This window comes from Cyrtonyx montezumae, unplaced genomic scaffold (assembly GCF_038088225.1).
Source record: "Cyrtonyx montezumae isolate F1298 unplaced genomic scaffold, pur_monq_1.0 scaffold_8, whole genome shotgun sequence".
NCBI classification, from domain to species: domain Eukaryota; kingdom Metazoa; phylum Chordata; class Aves; order Galliformes; family Odontophoridae; genus Cyrtonyx; species Cyrtonyx montezumae.
The window spans coordinates 18,688,661-18,713,861 of NW_027072089.1; the positions used below are offsets into that span (position 1 = coordinate 18,688,661).

Sequence of the window (25,201 nt, forward strand, 5' to 3'; positions counted from 1 at the left end):
GCTAGGAGCGAGGTAAGCTGAGTCCCTTCCAACCCAAACCGCTCCATCCTCGGTCACCTCCAGCGAGCACTGCTCACAGCTGATTAACACCCCACGCACCATCAGCATGCAGCGGGCTCCCGTTCCGCCGGCGAAGGAAGTTCCTGAGCAGCTGCGAGCGCCCGGCCCCTGCCACCTGCTCCGTGCTGCGTGACCCCGGCCTGGTCTCATTGCCGCGGATGCTGTCACGGACATGCAAGCTGTCACAGAAAGCCGTAACGGGGCTCAGGGGGCAACGAGGCGAGCGGCAGTACGGTCGGGCCCGCCTGGAGCCGGGTTCGAGGCGGGAAGGCGGCAGCAGCTCCTCCCGCCCCGCAGACGGTGACGCGCGGCGCCGGTCCCTCCCCGCGGCCGCGCCGCCTATAAGAGCGCTGCCGGCGGCGCCCCCTGCTCCTCTGCCCGCCGCGCCGCGCCGCCGCTCGCTCTGCGTTCCCGTTCCGCCGCAGCCCCGCGCCCCGGCCCGCTCCGTTCCGTCTCTCCGTGTCCGTGCCCTCCCGTATTGGCGCTGCGCAGCGCTTTCCCCGTCGGTCGCCCCCGCAGCCTATGGCCCTGGAAGGCGCCGCTGCCGCCGCCTGTATTTCTGCTGTAGGTTCCCACATCCCTCTTTAAAAATTCCGCCTAAAAAGAGAAGACGATTTACCAAATCTTTCGGGCCGTTATCTCACGTGAGTACCGGGGCCGCCCCGCCCGCGCGGGGTACCCGGGGTTCGGGGTGGGGGAAAGCGGCGCCGGGGCGGGGGCCGAGGGCTGCCCGCTCAGCGCCGGGTTGAGCCCGGCCGTCCCCTCGCCGGCGGCGGCAGACGGAGCGCGGCGGGGATGAGTCACGGCCGGGGCCGCCCCTCTCCCTGTCCGCCGCCGTCCCGGGGAAGGGGTGGGCGAAGGCAGCCGGGCGGAGGGTCAGCGGGCGCCGCGCTAACATGGCGGCCGGCCGTGCCCGCGGAGCCGCGGGCGGGAGGGGCGAGCCGGGCACCGGGGCCGGAGGCGCGCCCCGCTCCTGCGGGGTTCCGGCCCGAGCGGGCTGCCGGGCCGCGGCCCGAGGGGAGCGGGCGGGGGGCTCGGCGGCGGCAGCCCCAACATGGCGGATCCCCGCGGAGGGGCTGCGCGCCGCCTTTCCCCCCTCCCTGCCCGGTCGCCCGGCGCGGTGCCGGCGGCGGGTCCCGGCTCCGTGGGGAGGGCCGGGGTCCCTCGGGGCGAGCGGGTTCCCCAGCCCGGCGGCGGTGCGGGCTGCCCTGCCGGCCCGCCGGTAAATGACAGTCGGGGAGGAGCGCAGGGCTGCCGGGCGGGCCCGGCTGGGGAAGCAGAAGTGCTCGTGGCGTGGCCGAGGCACCTCGGCTTCGCAGAGGCCATGTTGTGTGTCTGTCACCGTGGCCATCCATCCGGGTTCCCTCCCGAGCTGTCACACCTTTCTTCCCCTCACCTGAGCCGCGGGTGGCCCCGCATCACCTCAGCTCTGTCCCGCAGCGCGGTGACAGCACGAGGCTGCATGATATGGCCCGAGTCATGGCGTGTTGCACAAGTGGCTCTTTCCGGCACGGGAGCAGCAATGACGGGGCACGTTGCTTCAACACCCTGAGGAAAAGGGAGTCCTCCTCTCCTGTCAGCTGTTTGGGGCCAGAGATGTTCCTCCTTCCTGAGCTGCAGAGGAGACAGCAGAAAAAAGCTTGTCTCAAGGATGCACCGATTCCCCTCCCCTTGGGCGGTCAGCACAGCAGCAGGTTTGGTGCTGCTGGTCTTTCTGGAAGGCTCCTGCCTGGGGCTCTGCCTCCTCCATGTGGCTGCCTCTGCTGGTCCTGGTGGCTCAGCTGGCTGCTGGTGGCTTTTGGGAGGCATAGAGCAGAGGTTTGAGTTGTAGCCCAGTGTTAAGTGTAAGCCTGGGTGTCAGGGTGTCCCATGCTGCTGGTCACAGTGAGCTGCCAGTATTGTTGGGATGGGGGGGTGGTCATGTGTGGGTAAGGGGGCTGCAGCCATAGGACACCTGTGATGGCTGGAGGAAGGCACTGTGCCTGTTAGTAGGTAGCTCCACGGGTGTCAGAGACCTATTCAGAGCCCAAGAAGGTGCATGTCTTTGCCAGGGAACCCCATTATAGCAAAAAGGAAAGTGAGTGAGCTAAAACCTTCCTCCTAGCCCTTTTGAAGTACATCTCTTGTGCAGTGGAATCCTGCACAGCCCATGCGTGCCAGCAGATGGAAGAAGCACTGAGTTTCAGAGCTCTGCAGCAGTCTCTGGTGACTGAGCATGATTTGGTTGTGTACTCCCAGTTGAAAATAGCCACCTGGCACCAAAACACAGCATCCCACGGAGTGGGTTAGCTGGGTCTGCCTCCTCTCCCAGGCTGCAGCGGGGCTGGCTCTCTGCACTGTATGGTGGTGGGCTGGGGGATGCTGTCCAGCTTCAACCCCCACCCCAGCTGTTGGGTTTTTGGCTCTGAAGCCCCTGCACTTGCTGCCATTCTTTCCTTGATAAATGTGAGAGACAGCAGTGCTGGGGGCGTGGGGGGCAGTGGGGGTTGTGAATAATAGTAATGGTAGGAGGGGTTTGTTCCAGTCTGGACTGGTCCAGTCTAGTTCTTTCCTTCCTGTCACCTTGCAAACAATGCTACTGCTGCTGTGGCTGATGCTTGTGACACTGCAGCCCCCTCCCCATGTGTTTGGGGCTGTGGCAAGTGCAGGGAGGTGTCCCATTCTCTCCCCCCTCTGCCTGGAGTGGACTGAGCATGCTGGCCTCCCTCCCATCTCACTGCCGGGGGAGAGCAGGCAGCCACTAGCTCCCAGGATGTAAAATCCATGAAAAAGAGGGATTTCCACAAGAATTTGTGTGGAGTGGCATTGTCTGCTGGTAAACGGCCATGCAAGATTTACTCCTGCTTTACTGGAGGCAAGAGGGAGACTCACTGCATCCTCTGGTGCTGCAGCTGCATGGAGGCAATCTGCTTATGTGTCTGGGTTAGTTTGATGCTGGTGGCTGTTTTTCATTTTGTATTTTTAAAGAAAAAGCTGGTGCAGGTGTATATTGGGAGTAATGCTCAGCTGGAGTGTATGATTTGAGAATGATTCAATCTCTCCAATTAAAGGAGAGACAGTGCTCTGGCAGGGAGTTTATACCATCTTTTCTTGAAGGGATGCTTAATCATGTAATGGACTAGTTCTGGTTTAATGGCAAATTTCAGTTTGAAATGGAGTTGACCTAGAGCAGGAGAGAGTTGATGGGAGAATTGCTGGCAGAACTGTGTGCTCCTTGGGACAGCGAGCACAGCCACACTTCCCTCAGTCTGCCTCACAGAAATGCCTTGGCACTGGGCTGGAAAAGTCCCATTGTGCCAGAAGAATAGCTTGTGTTATTTGTGGACCTGAGGAGCTGGTGCCTCTGAGTCTGTCTGTCTGTGTGAGGCTGTCTCTAGATATTCAGGGTTTGAGTCCTAGATATTTTATTTCAGTTAACTAAGATTTTTTTATTAATTTTTTTTTGTTTATTTTAGAACTTAAGAGATGCAGTGGATCATTTTAGCAAAGAAAATGGTTTATGCTCAGTTTTATAGGCCTGTCTCTGGCAAGCTTGGGATCTAAAGGCCATATCAGCTAGAAAGGGCTCAGGCTGATGCTCAGAGGGTGCATTGTGCTGACATGGTTGTTTTGGAAAAACTATGATCTTTGGACAACTAGGGTTTCCCTTGTGCCTCAAGATAGCATTGCTCTTTGGTACAAAGTACAGCATTGCTAGTCAAGCTGCATGCAGTCAGAATGTAGGCACTTGCTGGTGTATTTACAGATGGTATATAAATGCATCCATATAGGCGTTACTTGAGTATTAGAAGGCAAACACATATCCACAACTTCAAGCTCACTATTAAGTGAAGAACTTGTATATCTACTTTAAAACCCTTTTACAGTAGAACTTGTCATTTATGCTTCATCACATAAACAGCATTGGCCTTGGCCATATGAATTATAGGCATTTGATCTGCTTCTATGGCTTATAATGGTTGTCCTGCCCTGCTGCAGCAGAGCAAGCTGTTTTTTAATTAAATTACTTGGCTTACAAAGTGAAATTAGTATTCTTTGAAATCATATTTTCATCTCCAAATGTCTCTTCCTTGCGGATTTGCCAGTATGAAATAAGTCAGACTGTGTAGATTTTTTTTCAGATAAATAATCTTTGTTTAAAGGAAATTCCAAAGGGCTCTTGGAGCTTAGAACCATTCATGGTTAACTTACTACAGAAAATATTGGATTTCTTTTCAACTTCATGGAAGCTGTTTCCCTGTATGCTTTCTTCTTTAACATATGAGAGCATTTATCAGAATAGTACTGCTGATTACATTTGTCCAAAGGATGTCCTTTTATGTTTTGCACTAAAGGTCATGTATTCCCCTAGAAGTACCTGTATTCAATGACTTATTTCACTAGGGAAGTAGACTTAATTCAAAATCATTGGAATTTGTACAGGTTCTTGAGCTAAAAAGGAAAGTGTTAGAACAGTGGAGCTCGTGGCTTCAGGCAGTGTTGTATACATAGCCTGAAAACAAAATGTTACTGACTTCTTGCTTTAATGGAAGAAAGAGATAAAACACATTGCATATACATTAATTCTAGATGGCAGAATTCCATGGGTTCCATAATTCGATCACTATTTTGTTGAAGATATGAAGCTGTGAGGAGGGGCTGATGTGCCAGAAGACTGTACTGTCATCCAACAAGACCCAGATAGGCTGGAGAGTTGGGCAGAGGGGAACCTAATGAGGGTCAACAAGAGCAAATACAGAGCCCTACACCTGGGGAGGAGCAACCTTGGGCATTGGTACAGGTTAGGGGCTGACCTGCTGGAATGGAGCTCTGCAGAGAAGGACCTGGGGGTCCTGATAAAGCAGCAGTGTACTTCAGAAAGCTGCTTTGGTGTTGTGTGTAACAGCCTTAGTCTCTATGGGCCAGCTGAAATGTTTCCTCACTCTCAAAGGCAAGCATAAGTTTGTTTCTTTTCACGTCTTGCTCATCTCTGGATTTGTATGTATGCTGTTCAGCTTTGCTATTTAAAGCACTGTTTTCACCCACAGAGATTTTTCACCCACATGCCACCTTGATTCACAACAGAGAAAGAGGCAAAGGAATTACAAAGTAGAAAAAAGAAGTGAGGAAAAATGGTAACAGTTACAGAGTTACAGGTATTTCTGGGAGGGTGGTCAGGCATTGAGGCCTTCTTCAAAGCAGGAGCTCTTTTCCTCTAGGTTAAAGATCTTCCAATTCAGGCAATGAAAGGTGGGCACAAGTGGGCAGCTTCATGTGCCTACTTAGCAGTGTGTTACACATGTGACTTGGTCTCTCTCGGAGCTTACATTCACTGCTGGAAATGGCACTATGTGTTTGCAACTTTCCAAAGGGAAAGCTGCAGACCTCCTTATATGCAGAACTGAAAATGCACATTACATGTTCTAAGATAAAGTTTTTATTTCATTCTGGCTATCCAGTTTACTTTTGTTTGCATTTCTTCCCACAGGGCAAAATCTCTGATCAAGTTTACAACTATCCAGAAGGCTTAGGAGAAGTGCTTTATAGAGAGCAGTTCGACTTCAACGCTGAGCCACCTTGGGAACCTAGCTGATGATAGTAGGGTTCCATCTCCTAACTTGTCCATGTAAGTCCTTCTTCCTTGTTCTTCATCTGTATTCAGGAAAACAAGCACTTTCATAACAGTGAACACTGTGTTGGCTTTCTGATCAGCAAGATAACTGTCTTTATGAAGATTATTGAAAACTGGGAAATGGAAGTGTGTGTGGCATCCTGGGCTTTCATTCAGTGCAGCACTGTAATTTTTATACTTAAGTAATACTTTTCTCAACGGTGTTATCGGTTTCTGTGGGACTTAAATGTGTGAGTAAGCTTTGTAAATAGTTACTTTTCTGAGCTAGGACCACTAGCTACAGAAATCCTAAAGTAAAATGCAGTAGCTTCAGTCTCAGTGTTACTAATGACTTGCTACTGCTTGACTATTAACATCAAGTCATGGTTTGCTGTGTGATTGCTGAGTGCGTTTTATACTGAAGTAGTTACAATAGTTAAAATTTGCTATTGTAAACAGTAACTTGCTGATCATGAAGGGTGTGCCTCCCCAAATGCCTGTCTCTATTATTTGCTACTTGCTGTTCACTTCCACAAATAGTTGTAGTTCAGCTGCTGTAGAAGGTGGAATTCTGTGCTGAGTGGATATCATACACCAATTACAACAGCCTTTAAAATTTAAAGTAAGCAGTTACTAGAGCAGAACAAAACCTACAATAAATTAAAGCAAACAAATGCATGTAGCTGATTTCAAGGAGCACAGAAGACTGTGGAATGTGTGAGGTTATCCTGTTCTGTTAACATAAAACAATAGCTTCATATGGTTTCAACTGTGTCATAGAATTGTTAAGGTTGGAAATGCATTTATAGCATCTGTTGAGCTGGTTTCCAGGTTAGCTGGTATTTTTAATGTAAAGCTTAAGAATGAGAATAGGTAGGTGTGATTCACTGAACAAGGTACTGCTTCAAGTCCACAACACAAGTTTAGCTGCTACTTACGGTAGCATCTCTTAATAAGGTTCTTACATTGATGACACTGCCCTATGTAAATAGAGTGGTAAGGGAAGCACAGGGTGAGCATAGCGTATCGTGGTTTCTCTCTTCTCTCCAGGGATGGGTTCTTCTGTCTGTGTTTAAGACATGATGAAATTAGCCAAATATAGCTGGTTCTATATAGAGCACTGTTCTTTTCAACTGAATACAGCTGACACTGAAAATTCTCTGAATGTTGGTGTTGCTTTATTGGTACCTTTATTATTATTTCTTGTAAGTAGGAGCTCTAAGAAAGTTTTCTTGCTTAGTTTCTGAGCTTTGCTTCACTTCTGTATGTGGGTAGAACTGTCTTTCTTGATGGTTTGTACTTGAAAAAAGCAAAGAAGCAGTTAAAAAAATAGATCTGCAGCAGAATTGTCAGGAGGAAAGGGGTGGTATAGTATAAAAGCTCAAGGTATAAAGAAAATAATTTGGTTTTCTTAAACTGTTCAGTTAAAGTCAGTATTACTTCAGAAGTTTCCTTCTTTCTGGAGAAGGCTGTTTTCTCCAGCCCATGACTGCTGTGCTGCTGCAGTAGTGCAAGGTGGAGCTTGTCCTAGAATGGAAATGGCACTGCATCTGCTGTATTCTGTGCACTTAATTTGCTCTTGGTTCTGTTACATCTTCAATCCAAGTATACTGCACGTAAATGTAAGTGGTTCAGTATTGAATGCAGAGTATGTAGCAGCGCTTTATGAATGTTTGCCAGTTACTCTGTGTGTTTTGGTGCCCTGAAGCAGGGATAACTGCTTCAAACATAGCTGTGAAGTGTTCAAGTTAGCCTGCTAATTGGTAGTTTGAGTCCTGTTCCACTTGTGATTTAATGGGGGGAAAAGGTCAACTGAGCTTTTAAGTGTAACTATTAATCTTATGTTACAACAGAACTCATATAAAAATCTTCTCTCTGAGGGTGTTACTTATATTCCCATTAAACTTGCTTCTTTCCTATAACTCTTCCCCTCCCACTTTTGTCCTCGTATTACACTGGCCAAGGAAGAACTTGGGATGTACTTGCTCTTCAAGGTCCATCTTCCTGAGCAAACAACCTGGCAGCTTTGGCCTGAAGTATTGGTCTTGGAAAAAGTACTATCTATTGCCATATCTGGTTTATCATGATTGGGGGGAATTAGCAGTAGAAATATGACCTGTTAACCAATCCTGTCTGTGCCCAGTGCAAGTAGCTGTTATTTGGACCTGTATCCTTAAGGACTCTTTTGACTTTCTGTCTAAATGGGAGCGGGTGGCAGTCATGAAACATGAGAGCGGGGAAGGCAGTGAGGGGCTGGGGGCAGTGGGGACAAGGAACCTGACTATGGAGTAAGGATTAAAGCAAGAGAGCACTTCTTGCATTATAGGGAAGGAGAAGTGCTGATACATTACCATGCAAGCACCTGTGCAGTTCCAGAGTATTCCTGTTGGTAAGCTTTGCTAGCTGATCAGCTTTTAATAATGTGTTCAAACATCAAGAAAGGAGAGTTTTCAGAAGTATGGCTCTTGCACAAGTCAAATACCTGAGCAGTATTCTGCCATGACCCTTCTGAGGAGCAGATTGAAGATACAGAATATCCACCATCATTGTAAACACAGAAACCTGTGACTTGGTTGACAATTGTGACTGAATGATGAGGGCACACATTAGTGAAACAGCATCTTGGAATAGTTTCTCAAGGTGTTCTGAATGTAAATGGGCATTTTTTGGTACTAAAAATAAAGGACTTGTATTTCTACTTTTCTGGTGCACCTGCTTTGGTGTCTAACTGGTAGTGTAGTGACAAAATGCTTCTACTTTTTTGATCTCTTACTCTCAAAGAAGCAGAACAGTAAGGAATGTGAGATGAAGGTCTCCTGCCTCTTCACAATTTTTGAATAGGCATAATTATTAATCTTATAAATATTTATATTGCCTAATAAGACATGTAGCGAGAGGCATTTTTGGGAACCTGTCTGCTTTGCAGAGTTTTGATTTGGGGGGGAGGGGGAAACGATGGCAGCTTTTTTATTTTCAGACCAACCAATGTGTAGTTTTGACAATGTAATGAGAAAAATTGATGTTTTTGTTCCAGGTGCTTGCACATGTGACAAGCACGTGTTTACTCACTTCTCGGAGGACTGTAATCTTCTTGTGTTCCAGATGTTTGCATTAATGATGGTGTTTACATATTTGAACTTTTAAGATAAAGTTCTTAATCTGGGAAATCGTCATGTCACATCCTGAGGGGCCTGAGGATGTATTGCTTACTTCAGAGAAAGCAGTTTTGTGCCTACGTGGAAGTCTTGTATCACTTGGCAGCTCTGTTTGCCCTTAAATGTGCATCCTGGAGCATTGTGCAGGCTGACGTTTTTAACAGCTGGTGAAGTTTGTAAGAATTATGACTTAGCAATAAGTCAGCATTCCCAATGTGGACTGAACTTTGTGCTCTAATCATTTCTGACTCTGTCCTATAAATATAGAAGTCTTAAATCATCCTTCTGATTTCCTCTTGCATGTGTTCATTACATACACCTTGATTTTCTTCCTTTGAGGTTGAGGGCTGAACCAGAATAAGGTTATATAGTACAATCCTTCATCACTCTGCATTTGTTGAAGGAAAATCTCCTCTGTATGCATCATTTTTGTGATGTTGCTGACAGTACTGGTAGGAGAAGTGAGTCTCCTTTTTCCTGTCTTGGTCTCAGCAAGACTGAAGAGAAGTCATTTCTTCTGGGGGAGGAGACAAGGGAGAGGAGAGGGATGAGCTGGGGCTGAGGACAGAAGTTGGTAGGCTGATGATAGCTTTATTTTATTTTTTTGCTGAGTGTGTTTTGCTAAATGAGAAGTTCACAAGCATGCTTAGAAAAAGGAAGTGTTCTTTCACTAAGAAGTGTAGGAGACAGCCTCTTAGGAAGTGGCTTGCATTAAAGCTACCAACAAGCTCTTGCTGCCTGATTGATCCTTGCTGTTGTTTAAAGTTGGGGAGATCAATTAGTTGAGTGAAACACAGATGTTTTCACCATCCTTCATAGAGCTTTCTGCTTGTCTGGAACTAATATGTTTATTTTTGCTCTCAGACATTTTTCTTCAACTTACTCTAAGTAGAAGGTTAAGTTAGATCTGAAGTGAACTTACCATTAGGTGTTCTTATTGTTGTTTTTGAGGAAATAACAGTAGAAAGACTTAATCTCCCTCTGTGCTTTATTTGAACCTGTTCTTTCCTTCATCCCCACAGGTTCTCCCTTAATGTTAAAGGGTAGCTTTTGGAGAAAAGTTGGCAACTATTCTCTGTAAACTCTAGACACCGGGATTGTCAACTACCAAGAAAGTACTATAAATCAGTCTAAATCCACTCCCACGTAACTCAATAAATATGAGAGCTCGGAGAGAAGAAAAGGCAGTTATTGTTTAGACCAAGCTTGGTGTGCAGTCAGAGGCACCAGCAATTAGCCTGCAGGGTGTGTGCATGTCTGCTGTGTCTGACATCTATTCAGTGCTTATTACTGGTGCCACTGAGTGTGCTCAGACTTTCCAACAGCGGAGATCTGTGCTCCTTTCCAGAGAGGGAAAATGGAGGTATGCAGGAGTGCAGTGGAAGGGACTTTGACACTGCACACTTTGGAGTGCCTTGTACTGGAGAGGTGGGGAAAGAAAAAGTCTACTCTAGTACCCTTTTATGTACAGTCAGTTCTTAATTCAGTTTTGCTTTCAGACTGTTCAGCAGGCCTGTACAATGTGTCAGGGAATTTGGATCTTCTGGTCAGAAATGGAGAATTCACCCAACAACGTGTGTGTGGGGGGCAGTCCAGCTCAGTTATGAGGCTTCTGTCAGCCCAGTGGCTTCTCACATGCGTTCATTTGGTTGCAGCTAGTTAGAGTTGTGACAGGTCAGATGTGAGTGGGGAGGGGCGATGAGAAACTGGAGTCATGGAAGGTCATCCTTTACAGGGCTGCCCTGCCACAATCTTGCCATTGAGAGTTGTTGAACTTCAGAAAGTTATGAGGCTGTGTCCAAAGGATGTTGTGGGTTTGCATGTAACGCAAAATGTATTTTTCCCTGAAATGAACACCTCTCGGCATAACAAAATGTGAAAATTGTGGTTTTGAATGGCTGACCTTACCTACTATACTTGAATGATCTGCTGAAAATGGGAATGCTTTTTGCTTTTGCATGTGTTCAGGATGGTTGTTTACTTATTCCTCTCTTTGGATATTTTTCTTGCAGCTGCATGACAAAAGATCTATTGTAGGAGAAAGAAAGTTTAATGTTCTGTTACACAACTGCCAAGTTCCTGAGGGTGCATGAAGGGCTTTTAAACTTAGTTAAACTTTGGGCTGCTGAAGTCATACCAGGAAGGAATTCTACGAGATCTAAACTCTACTGTTAACATTTTTGCTATGTTCGTGTTTGGTTCTTTCACTATTTGTTTTCCAAAACTTGAGAATTCAATCAGTTTGTCAAATCCTGATGCCAGATTTGTTTCCAGGAAAAAGTGGCTTTGCTACTCTGCTACTAGAAACCAGGGATATTTTATGGAGGTGTCTGTGCTCAGGTCTTTGTTCTAATTAGCTAGGAAATCAAGGATGATGTTGGCATACATATTCAGTGTGACAGTGGTTGCATGAATATGGCTGTAGTGTTTCCATTTGTTTGACTTGGGATTGATGAAACATCTGAGTTAAGTTCATTAGGGTTTTTAAAAGAATTTTATCTGTTACTCACAAACTTCAAATGAGATGGAACTCCAAGTATAATTTTCCAGGTAGTTGCAATGTCTACCACCCAGTCAGTTTGTTATAATCATATCTTACTTAGCACGCTGATGTCAAGATTTATCTTATTCTTTCATAATTGTTTTGGATCTCCAGGATTCACTTAGGTGTATGATTCACCTAATGCAAGTGTGCTGAGTAAGAAGTATACTTGTCTTTATCATTCATCTCCTGAGTGTAACTGGAGGTTCTCATTGCTGTGGAGTTAATTCACCTGGCAGTAAGTCATTCTTCTGAGAAGCAGAGGTGGCATACTCAAAATGAACCGTGCAGAAAGCACACAGCTCGTGCTAGGGTTTTCCCTGCTACTGTCTATAATGACAGGAGGGAAGAGGAGCTGCTTTGTAGCTGACTTCCTTACTATTAGCTGAGCAAAAGTAGCTTTTTTATATTGTTGACAATGTTGATGAACTTTGTTGCAAATTGTGATTTTATTTATTTACTGTAGAGAGGTGGTGGAATAAATGTGAGCCTGAGCTCATGTTGTGGCATTGGGATCATTTGAAGTTAGAACAGTCTTAACTTTTAGAATCTTAGTGAAGTTTTTTACCCTTCAGCTGTAACGTCTGTCAACATTTTTAATTAGGAAACTTTATTATTTTTGAAGGCAAACGCAGATGTCTTATAAACAGTCAGCTTTGTTTAATAAACACTATTCTATTTCTGTTGATAAATGTGTTGTCTTCTCTTCTCATTGACCCATGTTTTCTTTGTGCAGTTTGTTGCATAATTTAAGGACCCGGCTATAAGGCTTGGAAGCCCATCCCTTGTGTTTCTTGGTTTATGACTGTCGGCTTTGCGGAATACGGCTGAGATGAAAGGATTTCTCGAGGATGCAAATTACTCCATTGGCCTGTTGGATGAAGGAGCAACTCTTGCAGATGTTATTGACAACTGTATTTATGAACATACTCATGTAAGTTTTATATGTTTTCCACATCTTCTGTTTATTTCCTTAAGTCTTTGAACTAGGGCAAGGTATTTAGCACTGGTGAGCTGACAGCAACAGAGGAACAGTCGGCTAAAGCTCACCTTACAGAGTAGTTACCTATTCTGATTCTACTTTGCTGTTACTTGTTTGCTGAAGGCTAAGTTCTGCTGGGGAAGTGTGGGCAACAGTTGTTACCTCCTTTAGCATGGCTAGCAGGAAAATAACCTTGCTGATGTGTTAAATGTAGGTTCCTATCTTGTTCCTCCAAGAGATGTTGGGGTTGAGTGGGGTTGAGAGCAGGAACCTGAAATTTGACAAGTAGATATTGCTGAGTTAAACAATTTTTTGCTTATTCCCTGAACGTGTGCCAAAGTTTGGGCAAATTACATATGCTGAGCCAGCTTAAAGCCATGTTTAAAACTGCTGCGGTCTGTCACGCTCATATGGTCATATACCTTCCCTATAATCTTCTCCGTGTAAGAAGCACAGGTAGAAGGAACAAGGATGCATTGTGAGGTGTGGCTTTTTTCTTCTAGGAAAACAAACTGGTCTGAAAGCTGTTAAGATTTAGTAATCCCCTGGAGAGAAAAAAAAATAGTGTATACAGTAACAGTGTTATTGAAATAAGGCTTCACTCATTTCTTAGGACATAGGAAGATGTTACGGACTTTGTTGTATAGACAAGGTTGTAGGAAAAAAAACCTTTACAAAGAGTGAAGTTTCATTAAGCAAATCCTGTATCCTTAATATACCGTATCTGAGTTGTTCGCTTTTTCCCTTGGTTTATCAGAACTAATGTTCCAATGCAAGTGCTCAACTATAGTAAAGCCAATAGCTAAATCCCATGGCCTTCTGAACTCAGGTAAAGGATTCCCAAATCCTGATTCCTAATATTCTTTTTCTGTCTAGCAAATAAATAGGTAAACTACTGGCAACATGTCATGTCTCCAACCACTGGCTGGCTCACAGAGGATAGCTGCCTCCTGCTGCTTTCATTTACTCCTTTAGCTCAAGGGGTAAAGGCGTGTGCCATGGATCTAAAGCTCCAGATCCCATTCCTGCTGGTGACCCGTACAGGGGGTCAGTATGCTTCCACCCGATGGAATTTCTATTTGTGTTTTTTTTAAAACAGAAATAAAGACTTTGTATACAATAGGCCACAACAGAAAGCTTTGTATCTGCAAAAGTCAAGTGCTAGAATTAACATGTGATGTACAGTCTTAATTCAGATTGATCATGTATTTTGTGCTGGTCTTTAATATAAAGGAGGCTATTTGTTTACAGGATTGTTACTGAGTGCACATTTTGAACAAATACAGAATGATCAGTTTGGATTTAGGTCCTCTACATCGACATCATGACTTGATATTAAGCAAGATTATGGTGACGGATGCACGAGAAGGGACTGTTGCAGTTTCCAGAGAGTTCTGTGCATTTTCTTTAAGGCTATGTACTTGACTCTGCAACGTTAACACATTGAACTTGGGTCTTTAAATTCTGCTTCGACTTTGTGCTCCGTAAAAACGTGGAGAACAGTCTCAATAAATTTGAATATGTGAATTAGATATGATCAAACAAATTTTCAGTAAAATTTGTTAGATGTTGAAATAATGATATTACATTAGATATCTATATATTTTTTTCCCCATGTATAAGTTGCAAATCATGCTGAGACTGTGGATGCTTTCATCCTACTGGATTTTCTTCCTCCAAAGAATTGCAGACTTCTAAAAGTAACTGTGTTGAAGTGATTTGTAACCTATTCTTTATTTCTAGATAAAATCATTACTTGGCTTTCAAGTAGTATCTTCTGTCCAGGAATTTCAGAATATTGTCTAGAAAAGTATTCATAGTGTCTTTGAAGTGGTAGGTATTCCTTTTGATTTCAAAGCTAGTTCAAATTGCTAGGTAAAATCTCAAATGAGAATTGCTCAGTGTCCAACCTAAGTTAATAGGAGGACAAGAATATGTAATTTTCTATGACTTTTCATAGATCGTTTGTGTTTTGACAGCAAACCCACAATGTCAGACATTTTATTCTTCTAATTTTGTTTTTTAGACTGGAAAAAGAGCATTTTTTGTTGGTGATCTTGGAAAACTTGTAAAGAAAAACATACAATGGCAGAATGTGATGGCACCGATAAAACCATTTTATACTGTAAGATGCAATTCTACTCCAGGTGTACTTGAAATTCTGGGAACTCTTGGGATTGGATTTGCATGTTCCAGTAAAGTAAGTTTCCATTTTCTGTGCCTTATTTCCTTCTACCTCTCCACTGTTTTAAAGTCAGTGTTTTGATATGAACTCTCATGGTTATACGTAGGAGTTTGTACTTTGAATTATCCTATATAACTGGCTATTGAAAATGTATGCTTCCAATCTAGAAACAGTGATTGGTTTTCTCCTTAGCTTATTTCAGCTATTTCATACAGTACTGAAATGCACATAGTAATAAAAACTCAGTAACGATAGTGCACTTGACTGTTGGAATCTGGTATGTTCCTGTTTTTCAGTCTGAAATGGCATTGGTGCAAGGCCTGGGCATTTCTCCTGAAAACATTATATATACAAATCCTTGCAAGCAAGCTTCTCAGATAAAGTATGCAGCAAAAGCTGGAATAAATATCATGACTTGTGACAGTGAAATTGAGCTGAAGAAAATTGCACGTAACCACCCAAATGCTAAGTAAGTGTCAGAATTTTGGTTTTGTTTCTTGTGTGGTAGAAACTTCATTTTGCCAATGTTCTGGGTTGCTTGTTGAGCTGCAACAATGACATTCGGGTCCTTAATGCAGTTCACATCTATTTTTCTCTTCTCTTTCTGTCACCTCTCTTGAAGGTAGCGCTTTTTCACTTCAGTGTTTTTTCCTCTGGGTCTCAGCTTTGTAAACAATAGTAGGGCCCTTCTTTCGAGAGAAATCCTGTAGGATGATCTTCATATAAAAATGTCAGACTTTACAAGTTTAATAGCTTGTCATATCTGCCAGTTCATTCTCTGTTTCTTGCTAGCTTTGGTATTTTCTTTTAGAATACTCTGTTTGAAAGTTAATGGCTTTAGCCCAAGTCTGGATGGGGGTTATCAGCACATGAGCCTATATGATGAGTTCCATGTAGGGTTGGGATGTGCTGTGAAGTCTATTAAATATGCATACAGATATTTCCCCACAGTTAGTGACTCCAGTTCTTTTTCTAGTTACTTAAGTATTGACTCAGATGCTTTCTGTAGAGATCACGAAAGCTGATATTCTGACTGTGAAGACATTGCTACCGGTATGCAGTGGTTTACTTTGGACTGATAGATGCTCACTCATGTCATTAAGCATCACCTCCCTCATGTATGAAGGCTTTTGCTGTGGGCTACATCTTTTTAAAATGAGCAAGAATTGGGAGTCAGTCTAAGCAAATGCTGTATTCCTTCCCAATATCCAATGTTATAGAGCTTCCTGCAAATGTCATCAGAGCACACTTAAGAATGAAATTCCTGGCATTCTCACAAAGTTCTTGATTGTAGAGAGTCCTTAAAGATTCACATCATCTCCAAACTGTGGCTGTAACTGAAGAACTGGGAAGATTTTATGGAGTCCAGTGTTTGGAGGACTGCTCATACTGCACGGTTGGGTTTTTGGTGCTTCTGTATTTTTTTGTAGGTTATCTGAGGAGCTAATATTGCTGTTTGTAATGATTAGGCTTTGTCCTTGTGGCAGCCTGTCAGAGCTTTGCATGCTGGAGAGCACTTAACTACACAAAGAATGTCATCTCTGATAAATAATCTGTGTATAATTTGGACATACATTTCAAGGCATTTGCGTGCTTTGATTATGCCAAGGCTGTCTTCTGTGTCATGAGTGATCTCCCAGTATTAACTGGTGCTTTTACAGTGTTTCACTAGGGGCTTTCTAATTCATTTCTTCAAGTCTATCAGCCTCTTTTAGAGGGTGCTCTCTATCTCAATGTCCACAGCAAGAGCAGTTAGGATGCATGGTTTTCTTGAAACAGAAAAATTGCAAAATAGGAAAACAGAATGAAGGAGTTGCCCCTTGTACTATTTTCCAAGGATCCCACAGCCTGCTGTGTTTGAAGGTTCCTGATTATATGGCATGAGACTTCCATGAAAGAATTGTGGATTGCCATCTAAGTTTTCTAGGAACCTGGACTCCAGTTTTCCTGCTTGGTAGAGAGTTGTTCACTTGCTCTTGGTTGGCTTTATTTTTGTTGCTGTTCTTTTAATTTAAATTCTCTTAAAACATTGACACTCATTAAAACTTGAATGCTGAAGTGACAACTGTGGGTTTTCTTCCTTTTCTTCTTTGCTGTAGTCCCAAAATGCCCAAGTCTTTATGTAGCTGTGTTCTTCTGAAGTGTGGCAGTTACGGCTAGGCTGTCTGTTCACAGAACTGCTTCACTTCAGGTGTGGAGCTTTTACCCTTGGTTTTTGCTCTCCCTCTCAGTTTACAGTGATGTGCTGTATGTAGTCTGTATTTATCATGATACAGTTTTTCTACATTGTTAATAACATAATTCTTTCTGTGGTGGGGTGGGGGGAGGCTGGAGATTTCCTTAGTGAATGGCACTTGGAATTTGCAAGTTTGGGGGTATGAGTGAAGAGGTTTTGATGTGATCATGCTTTTGCCACTCAGGCGTTACTTCAGTGCAGCAAACTGTCAACAATGATGCTGCAGTTTGCCAGTGCTGCCCAGGTGTAAGCTTTGAGCAAAGGGAGGGTGTTCTCACTGCCCATGGCAGTTAGCACTTGCTGCTGTGCTGCTTCACAAGAGTGCTACAAGGAACGTGGCGGGGGGGATGGAGGGGAACCCCAGTCACTGACCAGGCAGGATGTGGGGGGTGGGGGTGGGGGAAGTGGAGAGATGCATCCAGAATGTGCTTTAGGTCAGACCAGGGTTCATCAGATGTTTTACCACATCCTGAGATATGACTGACCCAAATGAGTGTCTCTGTGCTCTCCTGGGCTATAAAGAGAACAGATAGGAAAAGCATATTGCAGTCTCTCAGTTTTATGGGGAAGCCTACTATATCAGAAGGTAACATTCTCTTTTATTACAGCACTCAAGAGACTCTTGCTGCTACAAAAGAGTCTTAGTTGCTGCATTTCGAAATCCCTTACCCTTGTTGGCTCCATGTTTTAGCCCCTAATTGCTAGTTTTTTCTCTGTACAGGATTGTTTTAACTAGGTTCACTTGACTCATCCATCGATGGAGTTGGAGTACTGACAACATAATCAACATACTTCTGACAGTCTTCAGGCTTCACATGTGCTGATGATGTAAACCAACTGCCCCAATCATCTTCCCCTTCTCTTAGGCTCTTACTGCACATTGCCACAGAAGACATTACTGCTGATGAGGAGATGAATATGAAGTTTGGCACCACCCTGAAGAACTGTAGGCACCTCATGGAATGTGCTAAGGAGTTTGGAGTCCAAATAGTTGGTGTGAAGTGAGTAACTTCTTTGTTCCCTGCTGGCTGAGCTGCTGTTTGTGTGATATATTCAAGACTTAGAGCTACAGCACAAAAAGTCTTTTTTCCCCTCTCGACACTTTTCTTATTTTACAATGAATTAAAAATTCTAGATCATGATTTTTTGCTTGTGAGCAGAACACTTGTACCCACACAAAAACTAGTATAAAATACAGTAACTATTACTGGCGTGAAAGCAATTTGAGTACCAAGAATACTTTTTTTTCCCTATCAATTAACAGCAGAACAGATATGATGGTAGAGCATGAGATACCTTGAATGATTTTGAACAATGTGAATATGGTAGTGGATTTCTCAGAGTTGGGTCCTGTGTCACTCTGTGGTCATGTCAAGAATGTCAAGACATAGTATTCAGGAAGGCTTTTCACGTGCCAAGGGCAGCAGTGAATCACAGCATTCTGAGAGCACTCAAATGGCCTGTGGAATTTTAATTTTTATGTAAATATTTCACTGTTAGAGGAAAAATGCATACATGAGTTTGTTTTAATTTCAGCTGCTGGTGTATGCCATGCTCTCTTATGTTTTCAGGAAGCAATCAAACAAGTAAAATGGGGTAGGTTGTCAAAGCAGCAAGAAAGTATTTAAAGCAGAAGTCAAATTTTTTAAGTTAAAACAAAGCATCTCTCCAAGACTGATGTTAAATTGGAGCACAGAAGTATTACAACCATTACAAATCTGTTTGAAAATTAGATAATGCTACAGAAAAGATAAACATTCTGGGTATTAAAATAAGCATTAATTTACACTAACTTTAAACAGGAGCATGTAGCTTTTATGCATTTTGAGTTTAAAGAGTTAAGTTACTCATAACCTTTGTCTTGGGTTGGCACTCCTGAAAGAAATCAATGTACTCAGTGTGGTGGTGCAGATGGGTATGTGTGGTTGTCCAGAGCCAGCACACCACACAAGTCTTTAGAAGCTTGTAGGAGTATGGTGCTTGGTTAAGGACCTCAGTTACTGCTGGTGTTCTGGTACTACTGAACCTTTTGGACAAGGAGCCAGAGGGGATTCAGGAGCTTGTGAGAGGGGGAAGCATTGGTACTGCTTTGTCTTGCTGTGAATCTAAGACCTGGCCTGAGGTGAATAGACAGTGAGATGTGCTCCTCAACACCTTCTTCCCAGTGCTGGAGACAGTGGTGCTTTGTACAGTGCAGCCTGAGCTTTGGGAAGAGATCTGAGTGGTCTGGGACAGAGGGTGTGCAAGGCAGTACAAAGAGGATAAGACAGAGATGACTCCCTACAGGTACTGTGTTAATGCTGGCTCCCACAGAGGAAAATTTTAGCTGCTATTGTAGTAAAGACTGATAAGTTCAGTGATTGTGGTGGTGATTTTTTTTTGTAAGAATGAGCTGCTGTAGGACATTCCTAGCAGCGTGAGGCTGTGAAGCTAGACATGCCTTGTGTGCAAATCCAGTCATCTGCGAGCATGTTCTTTACACAGTCAATGTGTTGTCACACAGACTTGCCTTGTGCCACTTGGGACTGAATGTCTTCCCCTGCTGTTGTAGATGGTGAACCTGTTTGCTTTGAAAGCTGCAAGGCTCTGTGTACTGACTGTGTTTTTTTTTCTTACAGATTTCATGTTTCAGGCTCTTGCAAGGAACTGCAAACGTACATTCATGCTATATCTGATGCTCGGTGTGTGTTTGACATGGCTGTAAGTAGGATATTTACTGACATGCACATGCTTCAGTGCAGGATCCACTCTGCACTAATCACACTAGTGAAACAACTGTTACTGTCACAGTGTATCAATGTAAGGGATTCAATACTTCATTGTGAGAGGTGCTGGAGGTAAAGCAGGCTTTACAATCCTAATTGAGGACAAAAGTTAACAAGTGAAATGCTGCCTCCCTGATAGGGAGTAACCTGGTTTGCCAGTAGCTATAAGGCATTAAGTTTTTACAGGCACCACTGGAAAGTGTTGATATGCTTACTTAGCATGTATCTTAGTTTTCTAAGATGACCTACTTTCCTAGAGAAGAATGAAGCTAAATGGCTGAAATAACAGCTGTTACTTTTCCTTTTAAAAACAAAAATTTCCCAGTTTAGGTAAAGTTTTCTTTCTTTGAAATTCAGATCTCAGTCCTGCAGAGACACAACTGGCTTTTTGAAATTGTTATAAAATGTGAAGCCTTTGGATCTTGGCAGTTGTAGTGGTGGAGTAACTTGCTGTGTGTGATTTCTGAGGTTATTTGTTATAATGCTTAGATGTTAGAGGGGTCATATTTTGGTGTGGATCTGAATGTGGGTGACCAGTGGATCTTTTTGGTGCTTCAGATGACTCACGTAAATAATTCTTACATGTTCTGTATGCATTTCCTGTCTTGCAAACCCCCCAGATCCCATCTCTGGAAATACTGTGTAAATAAGCAACTCATAAAATAGAGAAGAATCGGAGGGAATATGAGTTAATCTCTTTGCTTTTAATGTTGCAGTCAGCATGTTACCTGTGCCTGGTTGCGTGGTGTCTACTGACATCCTCATGCTATTGCTACTCATCTTAATGGAACTATGCTATTTTTTACTGTGATACAGCTTGTTCACTAGACTATGCTTTTCTAAGTGCAAAGAGCAAATAAGTAGAAATAACTGGGGTAAAAAGCATGGTAAGAAGTTTATAGTTACAGCTGTGGTGTTACTTACATGATGTTCTGCCTCAACTTTTTAGGAAGAATTTGGCTTTAAGATGAACGTGTTGGATATCGGTGGGGGCTTCACAGGTTCGGAACTTCAGCTGGAAGAGGTATGCAATGTTTAATAAAAGCTGAAACTTGTTTTGATCTAGGAAGTTGAAGTGTTTTGGTTTCAAACTGCAGTAAACATTAGCAGCTGAAACTTATACTAAGTTCTGTGTTAAACTGTAGTCCACAAGATCCAAATAATAATGGGAGATCTTTTGTTTCCTTTTAAATCCTGTTCACAGTGAGTGAACGCTGACTCTTATAATTGTCTGTGACATAACTTCTGTAAGGGCTAATAATAAATAGTAAATAATAAAACTGCTCACACTGTTTCAGAACTGATGATGAATCCTCTTGCCTTCAAATAACTGTTAATGTGGATTTGGCCTAAGCTGGCCAAATGCTATTGAGTTCTTCAGAAAAAATAACCTTTGTTTTTACTGTTAGGGTTAGGTTCTTGAACGTAGGACAGTGAAAGCATTCAGTGACAAAGTTGCTAGTGGCACTCAGGATTCTCCTTTGTGAGCTTTAACCGTTCAGTTACTAGTTGAGAATCTTTTCAGCTTAAGCCACATACTTATTTACTGAAGATCTGTGCATCAGTATTAAACAACTTTATCTGTTTCTAATAGAAAAGCGTTCAGAACTAATCACGAAAACACTTCCAATGTTCTCCTATTTTAATACACGACTTTTAACTGTTGTGCTGGAAAAGGCTTTGAAGTGATTTGTGTTGTCTGAGTGTCCTGCAGCTTGAGCTTTGGGTTCAAACTTGATTCTCACTTGTGGCACTCAGTCCACAGTGTTCAGCAGAATGACCCATGTGGGAACACTCCTGTTGTAAATTTGGCTCATTCCTCATAATGTAGGAACACTGTAAGCTTTGCCTCATGCTTTTCAGAACTTTTTGCTTCTGACAGTGTCTGTATCTGATCTACATGTACAAGTGGAGTTTCATGCATTTATCTCTGGCTTTAACTTCCCAGGTTAATCATGTCATCAGGCCTTTGCTGGATGTCTACTTTCCTAAGGAATCTGGTATCGATGTGATTGCAGAACCTGGATGTTACTATGTTTCATCTGCATTTACGCTGGCAGTTAACATCATTGCAAAGAAGGCTGTTGAGTGTGACAAACTTCTTCCTTCTGGAGGTAAACAATGCATTTCTTTTACATGCTATGAATTGGTGCAGATAACTGACCTCTTCAGTAAGAAAGGACTAGTTTGCCTTGGTGTATATTCAATATATGCCTTATGTCTATGCTATGTGACCCACATTCTTGGTTCTGGCTGTGTGTTATCTGTGAAACATAACAAAGTGAGGGAGACAATTAGGCATTTCTAGTTTACTTAATAGATTTGACTTTTCAGTGGAGTTAAGTACTTCACAGAAGGTGTATTGGGAAGTTGTATACTAGAGTAACATGATAAAACAAAGTAGTACAAGGTTTTTTTCTGCTGGAGTAGACATTGGATTTATATTACTCAAAATGAGTACTACTGAAGAAAGTAATTTTATTAAGCCTCACATCTAATGTTACAACTAAGTCGATCTCGTTTCATACTGATCAATCCATTCATAATCTTCCCATTCTAATATATTGAAGTCCCTTTTCAGGAGACAGCAGTTGGATTATGTTGGCTTGCATGCATTTTTTATATCAATAGACTCCTTTTAACCTATTTTGAAATGTTTTTAACTTGCAGTGGAGCAAGCTAGGAATGAGGATGAACCAGTATTTACATATTACATCAACGATGGTGTTTATGGTTCTTTTGCAAGTAAATTGTCTGAGAAACTGAATACTAACCCAGAGGTTCACAAGGTGAGTCCTTCTGTATTCCTTGAGGATAGACCTTATGGTGACAATGTATAGATTATACACAGCATCTCTATTGTACATACTTGCATATACATGTAACTATATTTATAAAATTATCCTTATTTGTACTCGATCATTTTCCTATTGAATAACCTAAATCCTGAATTACTGGTACATTTCTGTACAGAAATACAAGGAAGATGAGCCTCTGTTTGCAAGCAGCCTTTGGGGTCCATCCTGTGATGAGCTTGATCAAATTGTGGAAAACTGTCTTCTTCCTGAGCTGAGTGTTGGAGATTGGCTGATCTTCGGTAACATGGGTTCTGGTACCTTGGGTGAACAGTCTACCTTCAATGACTATCAGAGGCCACTCATTTACTACATGATGTCCTTCAGTGACTGGTAAGAAAACTCTCTACAGTTACAAGATTTTCACCTATTTCAGCAGTGTGTTCCTTCAGACAAATATAAACTGTTCAGGATGACATGTATGGGAAGATGCAGGTGAGCTCACGCATGGCTGAGTGTTATTGAGGGCTGCAGTAGAGTTCCTACTTGTCACTAGGATTGACAAAGGGAAGCAATGCAACTGATGTGAGCTGAACATTTCGTGGTAGCTGTTCCTGAGTTGTAACTGCCTATTGCTGGGCAGCAGCTGTGGAGGTTTCTCTGATAGAATTAAGAAACTGTACAGCTGTAAAACTTTGCATTTGCAAACATGATTAGGAAAAACTAGGGAACTGCTAATGATTCCTAATTGTGACATGCATACAGCATTAGCATTGCAGCTGTGGGCAGGAAGGGTTGTAGCATTGATGCGTAGATGGTATGAGTTGCATGATGCCCTGATGCCTGAGTAATAGAGTTCCTGCACATCTGTTGGAGTCACAGCCTTCCTGTGTCTGCCACGTACATGTGTAGGTGGTTCTCCCTTCTGCAAGACCGAAGTCCACATATCTAGAGGCAGTAGACTTCAAATGCTATGTCCAGTGTTAAATTGTACACAGAGCTCCATATTGCAACTCATCTTTTTCTGCTGCAGGGATGAGATGCAAGATGCTGGAATTGCTTCAGACACATTGATGAAGAACTTCTTCTTTGTGCCTTCTTGCATTCAGCTGAGCCCAGAAGACCGCTTTTCCACTGCAGCTTAAACAGGCAGTAACGCTTCATTTAGACCTGCAGTTGCAAGTCTGTAGTTTGTCTGGTCAACATTCCAGTGCAGAAGAAATGGAACAATCTTGAATTCAATTCATTCTCTTCAAAACTTGAAAAAAATAGTAATAGCTAATGGGGACCAGGCAAAACAAGCTACAGCTACAATTCACCGGGGGGAGGGAGGGTTAGATAACGGCGTCCAAATTTAAACTTATGTTTATTCAACCCCTGAGCGTTTAAATATGCAACAAAATGGATGACTTAGTGGAGATGGAAACCCATCACTTGGGTTCTTCAACAGTTTACATACAAGTACACAGTTTTTATACTAAGGATTCCTGTTAGAAAAGTCTTGTAAAGTTATTGTCTTTCGCCCAGATATATCAAATGTCAGTGGGAGACCAGTGTGACTTCATTAGATGTTTAGTGTATTTAGAATGTGTAAATTTGTGCTTTGAACTGTAGTTTAATAAATGTAAAGTTGCATCATAGTATTTGTTGTATTTGACCCTTGATGTATCCCTTGTACGATTGCAATAAAACTTTGTGTAGATTTTAATGTTTTTCAGGCTACCTTTGGGAGGGGCCAGGCAGAAGAGGTAGCTGTAGAACAGACAGATGTCCACAGACTGGGAGGCTGCCTTCTCTTCAGGCCTTTATTGCAGCTTGGTGTTAAACTGTAAATAATTTAAGCTCGATAAATCTGTATAAAGTGAAAATCTGATTGTTTCTGGAAGGCGAAAATGCAAGTTGTGGTGTTTAATTTTATAGTGTGACTTCAGTTTCAGTTCTAACAGCCAATGGCAAACATGCAACAGATGACAAATGTATGAAGAAATAGTAGTTGTGTAGCTGGTGCACATGTAGTGCCCCCAGGGCAGTGTGGGTTTGTACAGCTTCACAAGCACTAGTTCTGTAGCACGTTTCTGGCTATTATTATTTTGTGTCCAACTTGTAGTCTGACTTTCAATTTCAACTAATCCTGAGTAGTCCTAACTCAGCAGAAGGGCCTTGGAGGTCCTCAGAAACATCAGTGCTCTCCTGCACTAGACTTAATATATGCCTTCACCTTCACTTTGAGGATATATTCCAATTCTGGTAGAGTGCAAGTGCATCAGGTAACTTGTACTGCTGAAACCATCCACGTTCACAACCTTCTCTTTATTACTGGAGCCCCTTGATGTTTTCCGGGTGCTTTTCTTTCTCATTTTAATGTGATCTGCCCCAGGTGACATCTGTGAGGAGGGCTGTCAGGGTTTTGAAATGGTGTATGAAGTTCTAGATCCTGTAATCAGCTGTTCTAACCCTTAGATGAAGGGATGATTTCTGCCTCTTAGTTGCGATTGTATAGTGAGAGAGAGTGCCTTACTTGAATGAAAGATTGAGGTTTCATAAAATGTGGTGAGTTTTACTTGAGATTAAAGGAAACTTAGCAGAGCACGAACCTGTCAGATTGGACTTGTCAGGACAGTTTTATAGGCCAGGTAAGTAAAAGTACAAAGTGGCTTACGTTGATGATAGCGTTAAGAAATATTGCTGGAATTAAACTTGGAAAAAGGAAGGGGGGAAGTAACAGCAGTTGGAACCCTGTGCTTCCTTGAACCTGAAATTCTGATCCATCGTGACATTTTACAAAGTCATTGTGCACTTAGCTCAGTGTACTTATTAAAGACTGCAGCATTTTTTTACTGCAGAATACAAGCTACAGTTGGCTAAGAGGGGTTGCTTTGTAGTCTTGCAGT

The 25,201-nt window shown here is 42.8% G+C and overlaps 1 protein-coding gene across 2 annotated transcripts; it reads left to right on the forward strand.

The window, feature by feature from the left end:
- The first annotated feature begins 452 nt into the window (after window positions 1-452).
- Window positions 453-24,018, forward strand: AZIN1 (antizyme inhibitor 1). Of its 2 annotated transcripts, XM_065753261.1 has the most exons (12): window positions 453-704; window positions 5,528-5,665; window positions 12,084-12,281; window positions 14,356-14,529; window positions 14,811-14,983; window positions 17,617-17,751; window positions 19,369-19,450; window positions 20,465-20,539; window positions 21,464-21,629; window positions 22,186-22,304; window positions 22,489-22,703; window positions 23,344-24,018. In XM_065753261.1, the coding sequence occupies exons 3-12, from the start codon at window positions 12,180-12,182 to the stop codon at window positions 23,453-23,455; spliced, it is 1,353 nt and encodes a 450-aa protein (XP_065609333.1). In that variant the 5' UTR covers window positions 453-704; window positions 5,528-5,665; window positions 12,084-12,179; the 3' UTR covers window positions 23,456-24,018. The 2 variants fall into 2 exon arrangements, with proteins under 2 accessions (XP_065609333.1, XP_065609334.1); XM_065753262.1 differs by lacking the exons at window positions 453-704; window positions 5,528-5,665 and adding an exon at window positions 13,206-13,376 and having other exon boundaries at window positions 12,194-12,281.
- Window positions 24,019-25,201: the final 1,183 nt, after the last annotated feature.

Coding starts and splice junctions, on each gene's coding strand:
- AZIN1 (XM_065753261.1), top strand. CDS start 12,180: ATGAAAGGATTTCTCGAGGATGCAAATTACTCCATTGGCCTGTTGGAT. Junction 12,282..14,355: donor GTATTTATGAACATACTCAT/GTAAGTTTTATA, acceptor TTTGTTTTTTAG/ACTGGAAAAAGAGCATTTTT. Junction 14,530..14,810: donor GATTTGCATGTTCCAGTAAA/GTAAGTTTCCAT, acceptor CCTGTTTTTCAG/TCTGAAATGGCATTGGTGCA.